This window comes from Canis aureus, chromosome X, assembly GCF_053574225.1.
Source record: "Canis aureus isolate CA01 chromosome X, VMU_Caureus_v.1.0, whole genome shotgun sequence".
In the NCBI taxonomy this organism is placed as follows: Eukaryota; Metazoa; Chordata; class Mammalia; order Carnivora; family Canidae; genus Canis; species Canis aureus.
The window spans coordinates 88,332,409-88,354,054 of record NC_135649.1 but is presented as its reverse complement, the minus strand read 5'-3'; the positions used below and the strand labels follow the sequence as shown (position 1 = coordinate 88,354,054).

Here is a 21,646-nt window from a genome sequence, read left to right as displayed (position 1 = left end):
GGAGATGTCATTAAGGCAACCATTCTTAGAAGTTTGTCCAGCATTTATTCAGTTTTTTTTTGTCACAGGACCAGAATGCCACTGAGTAAATACGTAAAATTTGTTATGAGAAGTCCAAGGATGCATTCATAAGTTTGTCACAGAATAGGAGAATTTCTTATAGTTAGAATAATTCTTCAAACTTCAGGTGGGCAATTGGCTGGGGAATCAAAGTTAGAGAGTATGAAGAATTTTGTTGGGCTGAATTTATTTTAACGAGATTTGGCTTTTATACAATTAGTGCACAGCTCTATTTCAGTAAGTGCATATGATTGAATGCATACGATTGAATAAAGAACAGGTTGAGGGATCCCTGGGTGGTGCAGCGGTTTAGCGCCTGCCTTTGGCCCAGGGCGCGATCTTGGAGACCTGGGATCGAATCCCACGTCGGGCTCCCGGTGCATGGAGCCTGCTTCTCCCTCTGCCTATGTCTCTGCCTCTCTCTCTCTCTCTCTCTCTCTGTGTGACTATCATAAATAAAAAAAAAAAAAAAAAAAAAAAAAGAACAGGTCGAAGCAGAATTATACTAAAAAAACAAGAAACATTTGAGAAGAAAAATGGAAATTTGCAGAAAAATTAGCAGCTCAGAAAAAACTTCTATTACTTTGCTCTGACAATGTTAGCAAATACCACCAAACTGAAATTTAGCATTTCTAGTTGTATGGTCATAAAATATGACGATACTGATTTTCCCTTAAGTTCTCAAAGTTACAAAGATTTTTTTTTACATTACTGGTAAGCATTTTATACCTCTACATATCTCTTCTATAAACATACAGTTTGAATAATTAAATTACATTATTATTATTATTAGTTTTATGGAACATTAAAAAATATACACTGATAGTTCTAGAAGCTGTCTCATTATTTATATTAGATGATCCCTATAAAGCCCAGCACAATGGTATTCTTACTATTTTTTTAAGACTTATTTATTTTGAGAGAGAACAAGAGCACATAAGCAGGGGGAGGGGCAGAGAGAGAGAGAGGCAAAGAATCTTCAAGCAGACTCCCCGCTGACTGAGGAACCTGATACTGGCAGGTCCCAGGACCCTAAGATCACGATCTGAGCAGAAATCAAGAGTCAGACACTTAACTGACTGAGCCACCCAGGCTCCCCACACAATGGCATTCTTTTAAAAAAATTAAAAGGTACACTGGGTTAATTCTTGGTATGATATTTGTGATAAAATAAATTTTGATAAGTCAATCAGCGTAAGCCTATGATGGATTTTGTTTACTGATAGAAGTTTTACTAATAACATGTCTTAGAGGAACCTGAATCCTGCGAATGTTTGTAAATTCTTAACATGCTACTGACTTAACTAAATTTAAGGCTATTTATTATATACAGCGTTTATTTCTTGTTTGCAAGCAGGAAACACTTGTCCCTACCTCCCCCAACCCAACATTTAGAAGCATGCAGAAAAAGGAAATTCCCAAGTATATACATATCCTCACCTTGTAAAAGATACTCAGAACAAGTTTCCAAATAGCATCTCACATATGCAAAAGTAAACAAGGGCAAAATTAACTGCCTGGCTGCCAGACTGGGACCTAATGCTGAGTGCTATTGTTCATTTGGAAAAGTATTCTGTGTAGAGCTGGGTTTGATAACGGTTGAATTTCTAAGATCAGGTCAATAGAAAAAGGAAATTTTGTTGAAGGTCAGAAGGTTTTATTTTTAACTTTTTTAAAAAATGGATTGTTCAGTCCTGCTGATATAAAAGTAGAACTAATATAATTACAACTCTTTGAAGCACAGCCTTACTAAAAGTTACCCACAAGGAAAAAACAGCATGAAACAGAGTTCTCCCAACAGGCCCCCTGGATTTTGGAGAAACATGTTAACAGGCAATTTTTTAGGTTTTTGAAATAAGAATGGGAACTTATTTTACCAGATATTAAAATATATTCTTATCTTTCAATAAGGAGGACATTGTGCAGCAGATGCAAGGATAAGTTTATCAGTAGAAGAGAATACACATCTCTAAGCAGACCCTCCGTGATCCAGAAGATTATGTGACATAATTAACGGTTCTCAAAAGAGCAGGGGCAGGAACAATCAGAGGGAAACCTAAGATTCTGTTACTCAAAATGTGCTAGAATCTTGCAAAGTGGAGTTAAGTGGATTTTTGAGGTTTCCTGAGTGACTGTGATACACTTTCTTTCCTGAGAAAGAACCACTGCAAATAAAAGAGACATCATGAAAAGCATGGGGGAAGGAAGGGATGGATTAATAAAGAGTGTGGTGCTTCTTAATCAAAAGCTAGCTTATAGCCTCACCTCATGGCACACACAAAACATTATAAAGTGGATTAGATTGTTAAGTGTAAATAATGGAACCATGAAAAGACTTAAAGATAGGTGACTAACTCCTCTGTGGATGGGCAAGAACCTTCTATTAATAAAACAATAGAAATAACTATTGGGAAAATGCATAGCTTATTTTTTTTTTGGTCAAAAACCACAAACATAAATGCAAAAGCACAAGGTGGGAAAGATATTCACAACAGATGTGACATCTACTAGGAGAGCCTTTTAGGTCAGGTGCCAATAGACGTCATAACTTGCAAAGAAACTTCTATTTTTTCATCAGAAGAAAGTTTTCGAAACTCAGAATATAACCTGAATTCTGTCAACTCAGATGAGATAGAAACTAATGCACGCTCTCACGTTGGCTGAGGCAACGTCTTTTTTCATAGCTATGTGGCCCTGTTGAGCGCACACACCAGTATGTGGCTGTTGCAGTTCTTCGGTTCAGTCTGGTTTGTTAGAAGACTGGAGGGTTGGGTGGGTGGTGGTAACAAAAGACTCAGAGCTGGAAAGGAAGTGCTAGGTTTCTCCTAAACTTCTGGTATGCTTCTTATTTCCCCCCTTTCAAGTTCACATGCAAGAAAATGAGAAGCAAAGTCAGAGATATTTATGTGCCCTTTAGCTGCTAGATGCTAAACACACATTATCATCATTTAATCTACATTACAGCAGTTCTAAATAAAATTGCCTTTTACATAGGAGGGGATGCGAGTCAGTAGACTTTGACTCCATAGACATTGTCTCTGCTAAGATCATGCTTTTTGTTTTCATTTCCTTCTGCCCAAGCATAATGGTTAACTACAGAAATGTCTTAAAAAAAACCCCATAAATTGGCAATAATATGCACTTGAGGCAAAAAATTCTGCTTATCACTCATCCAAATTCTGTGAGGTCAAAAAGCCAAAATCTTAGAAGACTGGTTTTCTAGCTGTGGCACATTTGCACACTCTGGGAAAGCTCTGCATGAAACATGGATCGTAATCTAGTACAAAAGCATACAAAATGAATGGGGGAAAATTAGGTTTTAGAGCACCTCATCCTTATTAATTTTGCTTCTGGTCAAGGAAATGCATAAATAACCATCCTAAGATGAGATCTGGAAAAAAAGATTCTAATTATGGTTTGAATACAGGTATGGACGATGCACAGAATCTCTTTTGCTTTAGTAAGTCATACAGTTTTTGTAGGACCAACAGTTAACTATTGCAGTTTTACTCTGCTTGGGTCATTCCACGTATAATTTTTTAAAAAATTCTAATACATTTCAAACATCCAATAACGGGGGAAAACACCACAGAGAAAGCAGCAAGCACTCATCACCCAAACTGCATAGATGTTAACACTTGGCGCTATTTGCTTAATTGTTCTCTTGCATCCAGACATAACCCCCAAAGCTAGCTTCACTAAAGCTCCTTCTGAGGTATCTTCTTTCCTGAAGTTAGTACATATAATTCTGATGTGCATTTTTATACTTTTATAACACAGGTACATATAACAATATGTACTAGTTTTTGTTTTTAAAATGGACACAAAGAATATCTTATTACTACATCCTTTTGTTACTTTTTCACTCAATTTGTTTATATTGATAGTGTAGGTCTCATTGATTCATTGCACTGATACACAGTGTTTTACTGTGGGAACGAACAATAGCTCAATTCTCCATTTCACCTGACAGTGGGCCCTTAGGTGGTTTCCACTTTTTCACTATTAGAAACCATGGTCTCTTGTATGCCCCATGCACATGTGTGGAATTTCTCTATGGCTGACACCTAGAAGGAGAAATGCTTGCTTGTAATGGGTATGTGCATCCACAATTTACCTCTGTTGTGACAAACTGCTTTCCAAAGTGATTTTACCAATTTATATACCTCTCCCACTAGTGAGAGACAGGAGTTGAGACATGAGTCTAGTAAGACATGAATTGTTTGGCAATACTTGGTTTTATCATATTTACGAACTTTTGCCCATCTGGTAGGTGTAAATGGCACCTCCCTGTGGTTTTTTTCTTTTAGATAATTATTTATTTATTCATGAAAGACACACAGAGAGAGGCAGAGACATAGGCAGAGGGAGAAGCAGGCTCCCTATAGGGAACCTGATGCAGAACTTGATCCCAGGATCCCGGGGATCATAGGGATCAACGCCCTGAGCCAAAGGCAGATGCTCAACTGCTGAACTACCCAGATGCCCTTCTTCCCTGTGGTTTTTATTTGTGTTTCCTTGATTACAATTGAAATGGAGCATCCATTCATGTTTTGTTTTTTGTTCCTCCATTCAGATTTCTTCTTGGGTAAATGGTCTGTTCATATCTGTGCCTCTTCTCCTTGCCCCCTTAATTAGTTGCTTCTCTTTTACTCATTTCTTTCAAATTGTTGAAATAGTTCTTTACATATTCTGGATACTAATCTTTTGTTGTTTATCTGGGTTGTTAATCACTTCTCTCAGCGTGGGTCTTGCCTTTTCCTTTGCTTATGGTTTCTTTTGCCAGACACCATACCACGACTAAAGTTAAGACATTTTCTCTTCTGCTTTAAAAGAAACTTTCTAATAAGAAATCTAGATAAACCATGGCCTTTTGATATACAGCTTTCTAATACTACACTAAAGTATTTGCAGACAAAAATTATGATTAGCTTGGCATTTTAGTCATAAATGGAGTCCAGATGAGACATTCCCTGAGAACACAGAAATGTTTTTTGAGTTAAACTACACAATTCAAATATCTGAGTACAGATATGCTTGAAGGTACAGAAAGCCTCCTGGGCCATGAGGTGACCTGTTAAATGTATTAACATAGAAAGATGTTTGTAGTGACCATTTAGACACAGTCCAGGAGAAGAGTCTTGAGCAATGGAGCAATATTACCATCAGTAAGGCCATAAGCTGGGATTATGGCAGGGATGGATCCAAAAAGTCTGTCTGGCCTAAAGACATTAAACATCATTAAATAACAGAACTGAAAGTGAGCGTAACAGCCAGGTTAGAAGGGCGCCTCTTGCAGTCTTGCACATCACAGTCAGACTGCCCAAGTTCAATTTCTGACTCTACCACTTACGATGTAACCTCGGACAAGCTTGCTTTCTTCCACTGAGAAAATAAGGAGTACCTAACTCATGGTATTGCTGTGAGGACTAAATGAGTTAATGAATGAGTACCTGGACAGGAAGAAGGATTCAATATATGTTATCCAAGTACTCCAATGGTAAGGGAAAATATATAAAATGGAATGGCCAGAAACTGAAGGTGAATATTGGAACTAGAAAGATATACAGTGGATGCTGATCTGGAACAAATGAGGTGGGGGTGGGGGTGGGGTGTAACTCACAAAGGGTCATTTAACTTCAGCTTTCATGAATAACAGCACTGTCCAGGACAAGTGCGGTAATAGACCAATCATGTGCTCATCAGAAACACGCTCTGAAAGTTGAACAAATAGAAGAGGACAGTGAAGGCACCTTGCAGGATACCAGAAAAAGAGCTGAGAGAATGAGATTATGTAGCCTTAGAACAGAAGACCAAAGGAAAAGACATTATAGCAAAAACCTGTGTGTAGCTTCAGAGAATAAACTGAAAGAGGATGGGTGAAGGTGAAAGCAGCATGTTTTACCAGATAGTAAGAGAGGGTTTTCTAATAATTACAAATCTCAAATGAAATAGAACGCAGAGAGTTATTTGTTAATTTCGATATAGTATGGATGCCCAGCAGGCTGGGAAGGTATCAAAGTATTTCAAGCATTTAACAGATTTTGGATCAGATGTTCTTTAGATTTCATTAATAGAAATTTTGGGTCTTGCAGAACATTCATTGCCTCAATGACTGGCAAGTGGGGGCCACCTGTGATCCTGTTGTGCTATCATATGCTAATACAGTAATGCCCTCAGGGCTGCTCATGCTTTTGTGTGTGTGTGTGTGTGTGTGTGTGTGTGTGCGCGTGCGCGCATGAGGCTGCTTGATGTATGGTCAGTGGTCCCCAAGCAGTTTCTCTCAATCTTCTTTTGTGGTAAATTTGACCTATGTCTCTTGCTCAGCCCATAATGGGCATTTTTTATTGCTAAGAGATTATTTAAACTAGATCTAAAATAAGTTGATGGATTCTAGGAACTCTGTGACATTTCTATTAGGTGCTTAGGTTTCTTTGTTTTCTTATTGACTCTTCATTTTGTTCGGTAATCAGAGTGGCCAAATGGGTCACCACATCACATTCTGAAATGGAGACAAGGCACCTTCGCTATAAACCCTGGTTCAGTAGCAGCATGAGCTCTGGTGGGAATGGTCATCACTCTAATGGGTTTTATTTTCAAATTTTATCCAATGGCAAACTTTTGGGCCAAGAGATTTTAATGGCTTCCGTTAATACTGCTGGCAATGCTACTACAGGCCCTTTCCCGTTACAGACATTTCCTTTATACAGTTCCTGCCTCTATTACTTACTAAGACTTTCTAGTACCCCAATCCCTCATCTCTGCTTTGTTCCTTTCCTGTACACAGCAGTACCTCTTTCTCTTCCTCAATTGAATTTTTGCTGTTTTCCTACTTTAAGCTGCCTTTCTCACAATTTAGTGTTGTCTTCTCTTGTCTGTCCCCTGATCTAATAGAAGCAGAAATACTGGCAATTGTTTATACTCAAAAGAAAAACATTGTTTCCCCTATATGAAAAACAACTTTCAGCTGGTTGCAAACGGAACTGATGAGGTTTGCATGCATGTTCATATTCAGTTCCCCTTTGTGGCCAGGGAGTCTTGAAAAACACTGGAACACACCGGTCAGCTCGTGTTGGGGACCGATTACAGAGGTCCAAATATATGTGGCAACTAGTGAGAGGAATCAGCTAAGTAAGTAAATGTGGGTCTCATGCTCTGATAGTTTCCATTTATGATCCTGAAAATAAGGAAATATTGAGTAGTGAGTACAAACCAGCATGGTATTGGGGGAGGGTGGGTGTTACCAAAGGGGTAATCTAGACTAATTGTCTTTCCACATCTTTTTAGGCATTAGTATTGGAGAGATCAATGAATTTATCCAGCTTTCAGGATCAAACTAGCAGAAATAGACTTTCCTTCCAGTTTTACTGAAAGGCTACATTAATATTCTGGAAACAGAATGGAAAGGGAAAGGGTATTAATAGAGGATAAGAAGTACAAAAGAAACAGCATGGATTCATGATACTTTTGATGCACTTTATAAGAAATAATCAAAACAAAATGACAGCTCCAAGACCCAAGTGGGACACACAGGGGGCACCTCTCTGCAAAGTAACCTCAACTCTTCTTTTTGAAATACTGTCCAAGAAGCCATGGACTCTGAGTTACACATACTAAATTAGCCCTCAAGGAAAGAACCAATGCAAATGCACTTTCAGGGAAAAATATAAAAATCTAGTTAAAACATTATCATTACAAGCATATTAGAAGATATGGTAGATTAAAGATGGTAGATTAAAATTATCTGCAGCTCCTCCCATTTAGAGGTGGAGTCTTTTGCCCACCTCTTGAATCTGGGCAGGTACTGCAACTTGCTTTGACCAATAAAATGTGGTGGACATTGTAGGACATCTGAGCAAAACCTTAAGAACCCTTGCAGCTTCCAGATTTGCCCTCTTGGAACCCTGAGACCATGACATTATAAATAAAACCATTAGAAGGATCACATGGAGAGAGACATTCAGCCTGCACAACCATCCCAGCTGAGGGTCCAGACACAAGAGTAAGGCCATCTTGGACCATCCAGTGTCAGCTACTAAGAAGCTACATAGCTGCAGAATGACCCCAGGTGAGAATGACAGAAGAACTACCCAGCTGAGCCCAGAACAAATTGCAGAATTGAGAGTGAATAAATGCTTGTTGTCATAAGCCACCAAGTCTGGGGGTGGTTTAATACGCAGCAGTAGATAAACGATGCATATAAAATATAAACAAAAAGTATGTGTACTATTTCTAAAAAGGCAACATTGAATACGGTAAGTCATTTCATTAACAAAAGAGACAATGCCTTGAATTATTTTACTTGAAAGTGTGTGTGTGAGGAAGAGAGAGATATATCTATTTTCCAAACCACTGCAGAATGGGGAGTGGCAGGGTTATCGAAGATTTAGTAACAAATCATGTGTTCTCAGAGATAAAAACAAGCGTATGCTCCCACCTGATGGAGAGAACCAATAAGAAGGCAACTGGTTAGGGGGTTTCTTAAAGCATCTGCAGAGTTTGTTAAGCCGATAGGAGGAAGGACTATAGGGGTGAAGAACAGTGACTTCTCATATTTTTCTTCTTTAGGTGAAATATGCCTTAGATTACATTTGTTAATAGACATGTTTTCACTATAAGCCTTTCAGTATTCTTTGACTTTTAAAACTATGTCCATGAATTGCTGTGATTAAAAACAAAGTCAAGTAAAACCAGAAGATATGATGACAACTTTCACATACTGAAATGTCAGACTTTCTTTTTACTGTGAGGATGATTGTAATTGTGAGGTTGTGAGTGTTTTACAAAGGCAACTCTTATGATAATCACTGGTACAAAAGAAAAAAGTACCCAAAGGACATATCCTATTAAAGGCAGATGAGTAGTAATGGGTTTTCTTCTTAAGGACAGAAATCCTTGTCCATACAATTACTTTTATTCTATCACGTTTAAAGCGTTTTTCAGCTAGTAAAATGACAAGGTTCATCATTCTGTTAGAACTTAAAAAAACTAAACTTGTAGATTGTTTTAAGTTTCTAGCTGGAAAACAGAGCAACATGGGCAGCTTATGCTTCAGCCTTTAATTGCAAGAGAGGCTTACCTAGGGCTGGTAATACATTGCCCTCTGCTGGCCAAAGCATTGCCAAAGAAATGAGTTACAGACTTGTGTGCAAACATTTTTACCTATGGTTTCTTTTTTCCAATTTTCTTAACCAGGTATTTCTGGAGGTATGGTACTCCAGAGAACTTACGTTTCTTGGCCTCAATGTTTTATTTGTCAGTTTATTAAAACAATACACTTGAGGCTGGTTTTTGATGGAGGACAGGGAAGAAGAGAAAACATTATAGTATTAGAAGTTAGGCTACAGACAGCACAATTTGAGAATTATCTCAACACCAAGACTTATTTAGAGTGATGCCTTCAAGTGATGGCTTTAAATCTCATATATCTGCATCCATCAAAAATACTACCAAGATGTGTCCATCAATGTAAGAACTGATTTAGGCAAGGATCATCAATGAATGTTGAAATCAATGGAGTGAAAGGGAAACAGTACATTCACAGAGTCTCAAAATATGAGCCTCTGACTACTTATCAGTTACAGAGGGGAAAAGGCACATCTACAACAAGGAGTTAGCAGCAGCTAATACGTTTCCAGATTGAAGACTGCCAAAAGGTATATAAGTAAGATATGTTTTTGGTCACTGGGGATACTTGGGCACCTTACCCAACACAATAAATCAGATTCTGATGGCAGCTCTGAAGTCACACTGCCTGGATCCAAATCTAAGATCAATGCTCTAGCAGTTCTATTACTGTTGGCAAGTTATTTCTCTTTTGTGGGCCTCCATCTCCTCAGCTAGAAAATAGAAGTTAGAAGAGTACCTGCATCTCAGAGATATTTAAAACATGGATCAAATATATATATAAAAAGCACTTCAGTGGTTGCCATTTATTATTATAAATTTCCTAAAACTGGTTCTCAGGAAAGCTTGGTACTTCAATACTTGGGGCTCTTAGTAAGAGAAAATGAACCCAGATACTCAGGACAGGAGGCAAGGCCTCAGGTACCCAACTGCCCCTTGCCTTCCCTTCACATCTCTCTTTTTGCCCCTTAAATAAGGACAGGAGAAGACACGGAGCAGGGGACTTAACCTCAAGACACTTGTATCTAGAAATCCAGAAATGACTGGTAATAAACTGGCCAGGAAAGCTTGGTCTTGGGAAGAAAGGGACAGTGGTGAGAGTTCCGGGGAACTGATGTAGGACACCTTCTCAGTTCCCAAACTCTCACTGCAATCCGAGGTGCTGTTTCCCAGGGCAGCGGTACAGGGATGTCTTTTGTACCTGGGGCAACAGGATCACCTAAATTATCTTTAGAATTCTATCATCAAATGTTTCATTTTCAGAAAATTTTCTCTCAACTTTTGGCTTTTTAAAAAAATGATTTTATTTATTTATTCATGAGAGACAAAGAGAAAGAGGCAGAGGCATAGGCAGAGGGAGAAGCAGGCTCCCTCTGGGGGACCTGATGCGGGACTCAATCTTGGGACCCCAGGATCATGACCTGAGTCAAAGGCAGATGCTCAACCACTGAGCTACCCAGGTGCCCCTTTATTTATTTGAGAGAAAAAGAGAGAGGGAGCACGAGCAAGAGGGGGGAGAGGGCAAGGGAGAATCTTAAGTAGACCCTGGGCTAAGTGCAGAGCCTGACTTGGGACTGGATCCTAGGACCCCAGGATCATGACCTGAGCTGAAGGCAGGAGCTCAACCACTGAGCCACCCAGGCACCCCTACTTTTAGCTTTTCAAAGAAACTTAAAAAAAAAAAGAACCGGCCATGCGGGGCGGGGTCCAAAAATTAAAAAAAAAAAAAAAAAAGAACAGTAGGTTCTGAAGCAGGAGATGTATTAAACTTAAGTGACTCAAAAATGTTGAAATTCAAAATTTGCCCTCAAAAACATATTTACCTCATGTAATCCAACGCTGAAGTTTTTTCCCTTCCCTGAACCTAAGTTCCCAGCTACTTCCCTCTGCCACCTGAGGTCATTCCAGTCTTACAACCCACCACCAAGACTGCTAGTGTTTCTGTGGAGTGCAATTCTAGAAGACCATGTCTATCCCATGCATGCAAACCTGTATGAAAAGACAAAAGCTAGAGGTGAAGTATAAAGAGACTTTGATGACTGGGTCCCTTTACATTTTGTCATTGGACCTTTCTTACAAAGCTAATCACTTTTCTGCCCGATTGCTAAGCTTTCAAACCCTGGACTGTAATTTCTGCTGTTTTAAAAATAGCTTTTGAGGGAGATACCTCCACGATTTGCTGAGAAATCAGCTCTTCAAAACAGAAGTTCTGGAAACCCTGATTAAGGGTGCGACGGCCATGAGTACAGCTGCTTGGAGGAGCAGCAAGGACCTGTGAGCAGTGCAATGGAGATGGGGCTGTGGCCAGACACCACTTCCTGAAGGGAGCAGGGGGCTCAGAGAGGCTTGAACAAACCACAGCTTTGAGTAAGAGGTCTGTGTTTCACTCTTCCTAAAGGTAACCACTGCCTCGGGTATGCACTGAACTGGATAAAAGGCTTCCACTGCCCCCCTTTTGGAGAATCACTTATCTTCTGAATGTGATGTTCTAACACAGACTAATGTTCTCTTTCTGCACACCGGCCTCCCGATGCCCTGAACTCCTGACTGGTCAAAAAGAGTACTCAAAAAGGCTAACTGCAGCCAGTTCAGACTAGACACCAGCCTAACACCAGCCTATAATAACTGTCTAGTTGAAGCATTAAGTTTCAGGTATGAGTGAGGTGTCTTGTGTCCTCTGGGTTCTGGCTCTGACGGAAATTGATAAGGGACCCTAATCCTGACCCCTATAATCCACAGGAGTCAGGAAAAGTCTCACACACTCTTCCTGTATACAGCTCATCAAAGACTGTCAAAATAAATTACCACATGCCTGCCTTCTGAACCATTCTTACTGAACGACTCCACATGAATTCTGGGGACAAAGTGAAACATTCATTTGACACACAAATATTTTGAGAGCAGGAAACTTAGCATGAGGCAGGGCTTATATTCTCAGGAATTACTCTAACACCTTGACAAGTAAATCATAAGGCTCAGAGCAGAACACCCAGGAGATCTGTATTTGGCAGATGATGCAGGCAGTAATTAGAAGTGTTGGACAAGAGCATTTGCACTTGACTAACAGAAGCAGGACTCTGAAGAGGGCCTGGATGGGAAAGATGAATGAGAAACCAAAGAGAACTACTGATGTCCTGAGTGAGAAAAGCCCAAGGGGCCACTTTTACAGAGGACTTGTAATCCTTGAAATTTCCACCTGACAAGTTATATTTTGGTGAATTCTGTATGTTCTGACATTTATACTTTTCTACCAATTGTCGTATTTATTAGAAAAATATAAATTAGGGACGCCTGGGTGGCTCAGTGGTTGAGCATCTGCTTTCGGCTCAGGGCCTGATCCTGGAGTCCCGGGATCGAGTTCCACATCAGGCTCCCTGCATGGAGCCTGCTTCTCCCTCTGCCTGTGTCTCTGTCTGTCTCTCTGTGTCTCTCATGAATAAATAAAATCTTAAAAAAAGAGAAAAATATAAATTAAGAAAATTCCTTATATTTCAGTTAAGAAATTAAAAAATTGCCTCAATCAAGAATAATTTATACTGCTATTGATGGGATACAACTTAGCCTGAAGTCCAAAGTTTTCAAAGATTAGAAGATCAGATTTGATTCTTTCCATAGTCAATTCTGCTACCTTAGAGCCCAAGACAGGAAATCCTGTTTGAACAAAGTTAAAAGTATTTAAAATTTGACCCTAGTTTTCCTGCTGTAAGTACCACCAGGTACAATTAACTGATCCCTAAGAAAGACCAATAATTTCTGCTTTCAAAGGCAGAGTATGAGATTGAAAAAAAAATACATGTGCTTTCAAGTTAATTTACTAGTTGTGTCACCTTGGGCATGCTATTTAACCTCTATGAAACTCAATTTCCTTACGTGTAAAATGGGACCTCTACCACCCACTGTTAGGGTTCTTATATGTAAAATGTTCTGCTCAGTCCCTACCGAGGACAGAATTATAGCTTAGCATGTGTTCTCTTTCCTTCTAGTTATGTTGGCCTTCCAGAACCATTATGATTCAATATTTTCTCCTTTATTTTGTAGAGCATCTGAAGTCTGCGACATATCACACATTACATTATTAATCTGAATTCTTGGCTTGCTTGTGGAATTGCTCTTGAATTTCTAGAGACCCTGCATTAGCTTGTGGCTGATATACTTCACTTATGTGACTTCCACGCACTACAAGAAACATAGTAGGAACTCTAATAAATATTCTTTAAGTGAACTGTACTGTTTAATATAGAGCACTGAAAATCAAGAGAGAGGAAGATATGACAAAATGTACACCCATCCAGGCACTCTTGCTCAATAAATGACAATATTTATTGCCTGACTCAATAAATTGCCTGACAATCACTTTAAGAAGTACTTTTCACTCTTCCTTGGTCCCATGGTTGACTGACATCCTATGGTAGCCAGTTTCCAAGATGAGTCCCAATGCTCATCACCCCTGCTATTTATTTACCCTCTTCATAAGGAATCACTGCTGCCTCTGTGTGACTAAGATAATACTGCAGAAGTGACAAAGAGAGGCAGAGACATAGGCAGAGGGAGGAGAAGCAGGCTCCATGCAAGGAGCCCGATACAGGACTTGATCCCGGGAATCCGGGATCATGTCCTGAGCCAAAGGCAGCCGCTCAATCCCTGAGCCACCAAGGCATCCCATGGTCTTGTTTTCTTGAATCATTTGCTGTGTGTGTGTGTGTGTGTGTGTGTGTGTGTGTGTGCGCGTAAGCCACTAACCATGTTGTGAGGACAGATGGCTGCATGATCTTAGGCAACTTAGATGATCTATCTGCAGTTGTTTTCCTCACCTTTAAACTGAATATATTTTGTACTTCTTATTTCACAGGGTATTGTGATGATTAAAGACGACACGCAAAACACCTAGCAGGATGCCTGGCACATAAGCTTTGGTTAAATGTGGCTACTACTGGTGGTGGTGGTAGCGGGAGAAGCTGTAGGAATTGACTGGATGTGAGATATGAAGTAAAGTGAGGAATCAAGGATAATTCTTAGGTTTTGGGCTTGAATAAAGAAGTGATGGTATTACTTCCTGAGTCTGGGGACAATGGAGGAAAGGTAGTGGAGAACAAAGTCATTCTCTCTCCTTTTTTTTGGACTAAAGGTGCTTAAGCCTCAAAGTGATAATGCTAAAATTATCTCTGAATCACTTATAAACAGCATCTCATTTCCGTTCTCTCTAAATTAATTCAAACTGTTTTTTTTTTTTTTTTTTTGGTTGTTGTTGTTGTTCTAAGTAATTCCTTCCTGGGACATGAAAAATTGTTGAAGTAAAAAGAGACAGAAATTCCAGAATGGTCAAATTACTCTGCAGTCAATGGTTGTATAACCCTGGGTGAGTCACTGTTCTCAATGAAATGATGGCAAGCATTACAAAGATGAACAGCAGCAGAACAAAATCCACTCAGGTAGTTCTCACTTTTGTTTTAGAGCAATTAGCAAACATCAGGGAGGATATGTGCAATCAACATGAAATAAGATACGCATTGGGGGTTATGAGAAATGGCAAGGTACTTCGATTGAGTTTAAGTGAAGATTTACTGATAACTGAAATGCTCATGTTTGATAAAATTAGATTTCTGTTCCCATTCTCAGACTCCCTCCTGGTAGTTGGTGGTTTCACTACACAAGGAAGGGTAATATGTGACGCAAGTCTGGCATCTCAGCTGTACACTGAGCTTTCATTTTGTTACTAGGTCATAGACTCATTAAACAATCCTATCTCTAAAACTGGATTGTTTATATCATAACATAAATTTGAGGAACATTTGGCCTTCAGATTCCAGCATTTTCTGGGATTCCCCAAATCCACTATGAAATGCTCCAAACAATGTACACTACTCTGAACCTGAATGAGGGGCTCACAGGGCAGTTGCAAGTAGAATGGGTTCATTCACTTGGTAACCAAGTTGGGACCCAAAGCCTTGGGTGCAGTCTCTGTGCTGCTCTGGGTCTTACTTCTTCATTCTTAAAACGAAGGGCTTGTACCCATAGATGATCATGAGGTTCTATTCCAGCTCTAGGATATTTGACTCTACTAAGCTGCTACTGGTAAGAAAACTTTGGGCTTTGTTTCCCTTTATTCTTGATAAAGACAAATTGCAAATACACCATCCACAAGTGATTTTACAGACCGGTTTATATCAGTATTTTCTTGGCGGGACTCTGAAGTGGTTCCCTCTACCACTGTGATGTATAAGACTAGCTATGGGGACTACACCTTCAAACTTAACTTCAGCCCAGCATGCTGATATTAAGCTACTTGAGGTAGAGCTGGTTCATGTAATAATCATAAGGAAGTACAATATATATATTGTCCACCAACTTCCGCCCACCACAGAAATAGAGAAATGAGGTTTTCTGAGAGGTAGTTGCTACATTTACCATAAGCATTCAATTTCTTCAATAGTCTGTTTAATTCCCACCCCCCATAGTTGGTGTCATGCAAGAATCTAGTCACACTGACTAGAATCGAAGGATACTGGGTGACCAGAGAATCTGAAGTCTGAAATTTATCAGTCCTGCCCTGAGCAACAGAGCCTTGATTGGTGTAAACTACTTGAGCAGGTAAGAGTGATCACTTACTTTTAGATTAAAAGTTAATTCTATAAAAACTCTAACAGGACTAAAATATTTAAATTTTGAAAACTGATCATCAGAGTCTTTTCCCCTCCTTTCTGTTTGGAAGTATTTGCTAGTGTGAAATAGCAAAGTGAGGCGACAGTAATAGGAGATAGCAGATGCTGTGTGAGGTGGGCTAGTTTGAAATGAGGAGAATATGATTTGTAAATATAGAAGCACTATTACCTTTTCAGATTTTAATATATAGTGCATTATTTACACAAGGCAGGGGTGCTATTTTTCTTTAATATCACCATAAAAGAAAGCTCCATTTCTTTTTTTTTTTGGAAGCTCCATTTCTTATATAAAAACTTACTCAGAAATAAATTTTTCTTAGGAAATTAACTGGCTTATTTCACTATCTGACTGGTTTTTAAATCACTCAAGTTTCAGATTAGGCTTTATATATTTACAACTGATAGTATACTAACTGCAACCAGATTCCAATTTGCTAGGCTGCAATGGATTCAGATACAAACTTGCTCTGAAGCATGTGGATGGTTTTCTAAATAAAAACTGCAAAGAAATAAAATGATAGACACTGGTAGACATCAATTAACAATCTCCATATTTGAGTGTAGAGACACTGTACAGCCCTCTAGTTTTCAAGTCCTTGTGTGGGGATTGCTTGGTTTAAAAAATTATTAAAAAGTTCTAACAGTGTATTTGGAAAAACCCCTATTTCTGTAATCTAAGATGCAAAACTTAAAACAGTGACTATGAAGAGGGGTAGAGTGGTGAAAGAGCTCTGAGGGGCTGGGGGCATACAAGAAGGCAGTATATGGCATCTCAGAAGGCAGATGCGTGGAAACACTTTTTTGCTTATCAAAAGACAGAACGTGACTAAAAAAAGATTTAGAGAATCCCCACTCTAGATTTTTATAAAAGAGAATGTGGTTATCTAGAAAGCTATGGTGATAAACACAAAGAAATGTGGCACATTCTGAATAGAGCTCATGATTCTTACTTGACCAGAATCCAAAAACTTGTTATTCCTACCTGAAAGAAATAAGCAATGAACAAAATAATGAAAAAGAGTTTGTATGTGACTCTTTAAACACTTCATCTGTACCATTTGATGCAAGAAAGATTTTTTGTTTTTTTAAAAAGAAAGATTTAAATTAAAAGGACATTTAATTTAAAAATAAGACATAGGGGTGGCTTGGTTGACTCAGTTGGAAGAGTATGTGACACTTGATCTCGGGGTCCTAAGTTCGAGAGCTCTGTGTTGGATGTAGAGATTACTACGACAAATAAAAATAAGACATAAAAAAGCAAAACCATGCCTGCATTTCTGCTATGACTAAAATATCTTTTAAAAAATATTCTCTGGAACTCTAATAAAAAAAATCATATTCTCTGAAAAACCCAGGTACTAAATTATACACAAAGACACATGAGGGCACTCTAACCACCAAGCACAGTAACTACGGTTTTGAGATGGAATTTTGAAGTAAACTTAAAAAAAATTGCAGTATGGTAGTTTAGCATTAAATATATGAAATAAGAAATTACTGATGTCTTTTGGTAAAGACCTTGGATTTTGGTGTCTATCCTTGGTTACTATACTTGCCTTTTGTTCGATTCAGGATCTTATCTGAGTATTTGTTTGTGTAGAGTTAAGTTTACTTCTGAAAAATGAAATCAGATGATTCTAATAGTATTAGATTATAGAGAGGTGCTTTGACTTTATCACAAAAAGACACCATTTTGAAAAGTATTTATGTACAGTTTGTGTACAATTAAGGTGATAATTAAAAATCAGTTTTCAAAAAAAATAAAATAAAATAAAAATCAGTTTTCTATTAAGGTGATCACAAAATACTTGGGCAACACTTTCCTTTGGTCAGTATGTATTGCTTGCATGTGCCTTAAAATATTTTAATTACCCTTCTAGGCAAAAACCAATCAAAGAATGATAAATCTCAGGCATTTAACTATTTGTATCAAATTTTGTTTTTTAGAGAAAAGTTCTATCTACAATCAACTCTTGCTTTTACTTCCACTGGACAACCCTGATAGAAAAGGTAAGAAAGTATCTATATTCTCCCTTACCATCCAATACATTTACATTTTATTTCATCCAATGCTTTTCAGAAACTATTCAGTTTAAATACCATCTATAATTTTAATATTAAGCATCTGCAATTCTATTCTAGCTCCTGAGACAAAATTCAAGAAAATCTGATATAAATGAGTAACAACTCAACGTGTATTCAACCATCCAGAATCTCTTCCATGGCTTTACCAATCATTTATACCTTCCTTTGCATCGTTGGTCTCTTTGGAAATTCTCTTTCTCAGTGGGTATTTTTAACAAAAATAGCCAAGAAAACATCAACGCACATCTACCTAGCACATCTTGTGACTGCAAACTTACTTGTGTGCAGTGCCATGCCTTTCATGGGTATCTATTTCCTCAAAGGTTTTCAATGGGAATATAGATCTGCACAATGCACGGTGGTCAATTTTTTGGGAACTCTATCCATGCATGCAAGTATGTTTGTCAGCCTCTTAATTTTGAGTTGGATTGCCATAAGCCGCTATGCTACCTTAATGAAAAAGGATTCAGTACAAGAGACCACTTCGTGCTATGAGAAAGTATTTTATGGTCATTTACTGAAAAAATTTCGCCAGCCCAATTTTGCTAGAAAACTGTGTGTTTATATATGGGGAGTTGTACTAGGCATAATTATTCCAGTTATCATATACTACTCAGTTGTAGAGGCTACAGATGGAGACGAGAATGTGTGCTATAACCGGCAGACAGAACTAGGTGCCGTGATCTCACAGACCGCAGGCCTCATTGGAACCACACTTATCGGATTTTCATTTTTAGTCGTGCTAACATCATACTACTCTTTTGTCAGCCATCTGAGAAAAATAAGGACCTGTACATCCATTATGGAAAAAGATCTGACTTACAGTTCTGTGAAAAGGCATCTTCTGGTCATCCAGGTTCTACTAGTAGTTTGCTTCCTTCCATATAGCATTTTTAAACCCATTTTTTATGTTCTACACCAAAGAGAGAACTGTCAGCAACTGAATTATTTAATAGAAATAAAAAACATCCTCACCTGTCTTGCATCAGCCAGAAGTAGCACAGATCCCATTATATTTCTGTTTTTAGATAAAACGTTCAAAAAGACACTATATAATCTCTTTACAAAATCTGATTCCCCACATATACAACCCTATGGATGACTTCTGAGTAGAAGACACCACCAAAATAGAAAAGTGTTTATAGGGCTATTAGGGATACAGAACTATGTGATTAACAGGTCACAGCTTGCTTGATAGCAGGCACTAAGAAAATTTCTTTGGTTTTATAAATAATCATAAAATTTACTTCACAGATCTACTAATACTGCAAGTTGGGTTGGCAGAGACGGTCAGAGGCAAAAGTCAAGCATATAAAAGGATCTCACTGCATATGAAAGCAACAGACTATTTTCTCTTTAAACTCAACTGTGTATGCTTTTATTTAGAACACAACATGTCATGACTGTAGGATAAAGCAGCAAATGGCTTAGGACTTTTCTGCTTTCTAGTAGTTGCAATATAAGGGCCTATCTATGCCTAGTGTTTTATTGGTAACTTTAAAAATGAGTAAAAGAAAAAAGTGAATCAGAAATTATCTCGCTTAAGTCTTATCTAGATGTGTGACTAACAGAATGTAAAAATCCAAGGTTTTATAAACGTATTATCCTGTATCATCTGTTCATGTTATTGTGAGAAGCAATATTCATTCATTCCAGTATTTATTAAACCAGTGTTTTTATAAATATACTTAAATATTCAGGTTAGGCTTGGTCAAAATAAAGAGCGAATGTCATCATATGCCTATCTTCATCACATCTTGTAAATTTCCCTCTGTATTCAATATAAGTAACGTGATTAACGACAAATGGTACCTGGCATATAGATATGTTCAATTACTTTTTCTGAAAATAGATGAAGGAATAATAAGGGCAGCATAATAGTATTGTTGTTGAAAGACTGGTCTCTGGAGGTAGATTCCCTGGGTTCAATCCTAGCTGAATCTCTTATTCAGCCAGACAATCCTAAATTACTTACCTTCTTAAAGTGTTAATGTCGTCATTTATAGAATGAAAAAATACTGTGTAATTCATAGGTACTATTATTAAATCAGATGATGTTACTATTCTGAGTAGCTGTCATTCACTAAGCATGTGCTATGTGCCAGGCACTCTGCTTATATACTTTGCATGTATTTCAATCATCATGACCATAAAGGATGCCAATCTGCTGATGAAAAAACTGAAGTGCATAGATAAGTCACCTCATTTTTCTCCAATATCTAAATAAATACTTAAACCATAAGCATTTCTCAGTCATTTCTTTGTTTCACATAATCTTGTCAGGAAGATAAATGATGGGGGCTACACTCTGTGCTATGTACAATCTAATTAAAAAATTTTTTTAATGTGTTTTTTCCTAAAAAGATCATAAGTGCCTTTTGAGCTGTAGTCTGCTTTCAATTTCTACACCCACGGTACTTGCGTTCTCTACTCAGATAAGCAGCAAACAAACAGAGTTAAATGAAACTGAAGTTGAATAAACGTTAAGGGTAACCTGTTACTTCATTAGAGACTGCTTAAAGACTCATTTATTCTCCTCGTGGTAATTTCTTTGGTGCTCAGAAAGAAGTTTAAAGTAAGTTCACATAGCACTTCCAAGCCTTTAGTCTCATACCATGTTTTGTTCCTGAATTAAAAATGTAGAAACAATACACTGTACAGATTCCCCAAGAGCCATTTGTTCAATGTCACTAGAGGTTTTTCCAGCACATCTGCATAAATTTCATTAAAAAAGAATAGAAAACAAACAGTAAATATTCCCTCTGCCCCTCTTTTTAAGTTCCATAGTTAACTGAGAAAAGAAAATGTTCAGAAAAAAAGTCTGAAGAAAATGCATGCTGGCTGCAAATGTTTACAGTGTATATCTATTCTTTTATAGCAGCAATCTGATTTCTAGCAGATTAATTTGCAGATGCAAAAGCAGACCTGGGAACTCTAGTTCCCTAAGTACAGGTTGTAAACAGAGGTGTCCAATCATTGTTTTCATTTTACATAAGCGATCCAGTATTAATCTCACCGCAGTTAGGAGTTTAAAATCATTATTAAAAATATCACTTTATTTTGCCACGGCTTTAATTAAAAGATAAAAAATATTATCAAAGTAGAGTTTCCTACATTTAAAAAAGGCAGGAAAAGAGGTATGCAATTTCTCTTTAAGTTAGCCATTCTGATAGAAAACTCCCATTTTAATTCTCTGTACTGAGCTTATTATCACCATGTTTATCTTCACATCATAGATACTTTCCTGAACAGGTTAATTGTGAAATATGTTGAATTTTTTTTGTGTGTTGTTGACAAACTGGCTGTTTAATGTTATGGTGAGTATTTTTATGAAATACTACTTTCTAAATTACTCTAAAGTGTGGATTTCAGAAAAACTGTGCTCAAAATTTTTTTATTATTATAGTTGACATGTCATGTTATATGTTATATTAGTTTCAGGTGCACAGCATAGTGATTCAACAATTCTATACATTACTCAATGCTCATCACGGTAGGTGTAGTCACCATCTGTGACCATACAATGTTACTACAATATTACTGGCTATATTCCCTATCCTGTACTTTTTATCTCCATGACTCGTTTATCTTATAACTGGAAGTTTGTATCTCTTAACCCCCTTCACCTATTTTGCCCATTCCCTTGCTCCCTTGCGCTCTGGCAACCACTAATTTGAGAAAAACAATGTTTTTAATGGGTGAGTTAGAATTAAAAA

General features: G+C 37.9%; 2 protein-coding genes across 14 annotated transcripts in view; one reads left to right on the top strand and one right to left on the bottom strand.

Annotated features, from left to right (window-relative positions):
* CASK (calcium/calmodulin dependent serine protein kinase) overlaps positions 1 to 21,646 on the bottom strand; it is a 350,134-nt gene that overhangs the window by 150,163 nt on the left and 178,325 nt on the right. The gene's annotated exons all lie outside the window — the stretch shown is intronic.
* GPR82 (G protein-coupled receptor 82) lies at positions 15,545 to 20,172 on the top strand. The gene is made up of 3 exons (XM_077888821.1): positions 15,545 to 15,774; positions 17,793 to 17,855; positions 17,988 to 20,172. Exon 3 carries the CDS (start codon positions 18,022 to 18,024, stop codon positions 19,030 to 19,032), a length of 1,011 nt encoding a protein of 336 aa, XP_077744947.1. The 5' UTR covers positions 15,545 to 15,774; positions 17,793 to 17,855; positions 17,988 to 18,021; the 3' UTR covers positions 19,033 to 20,172.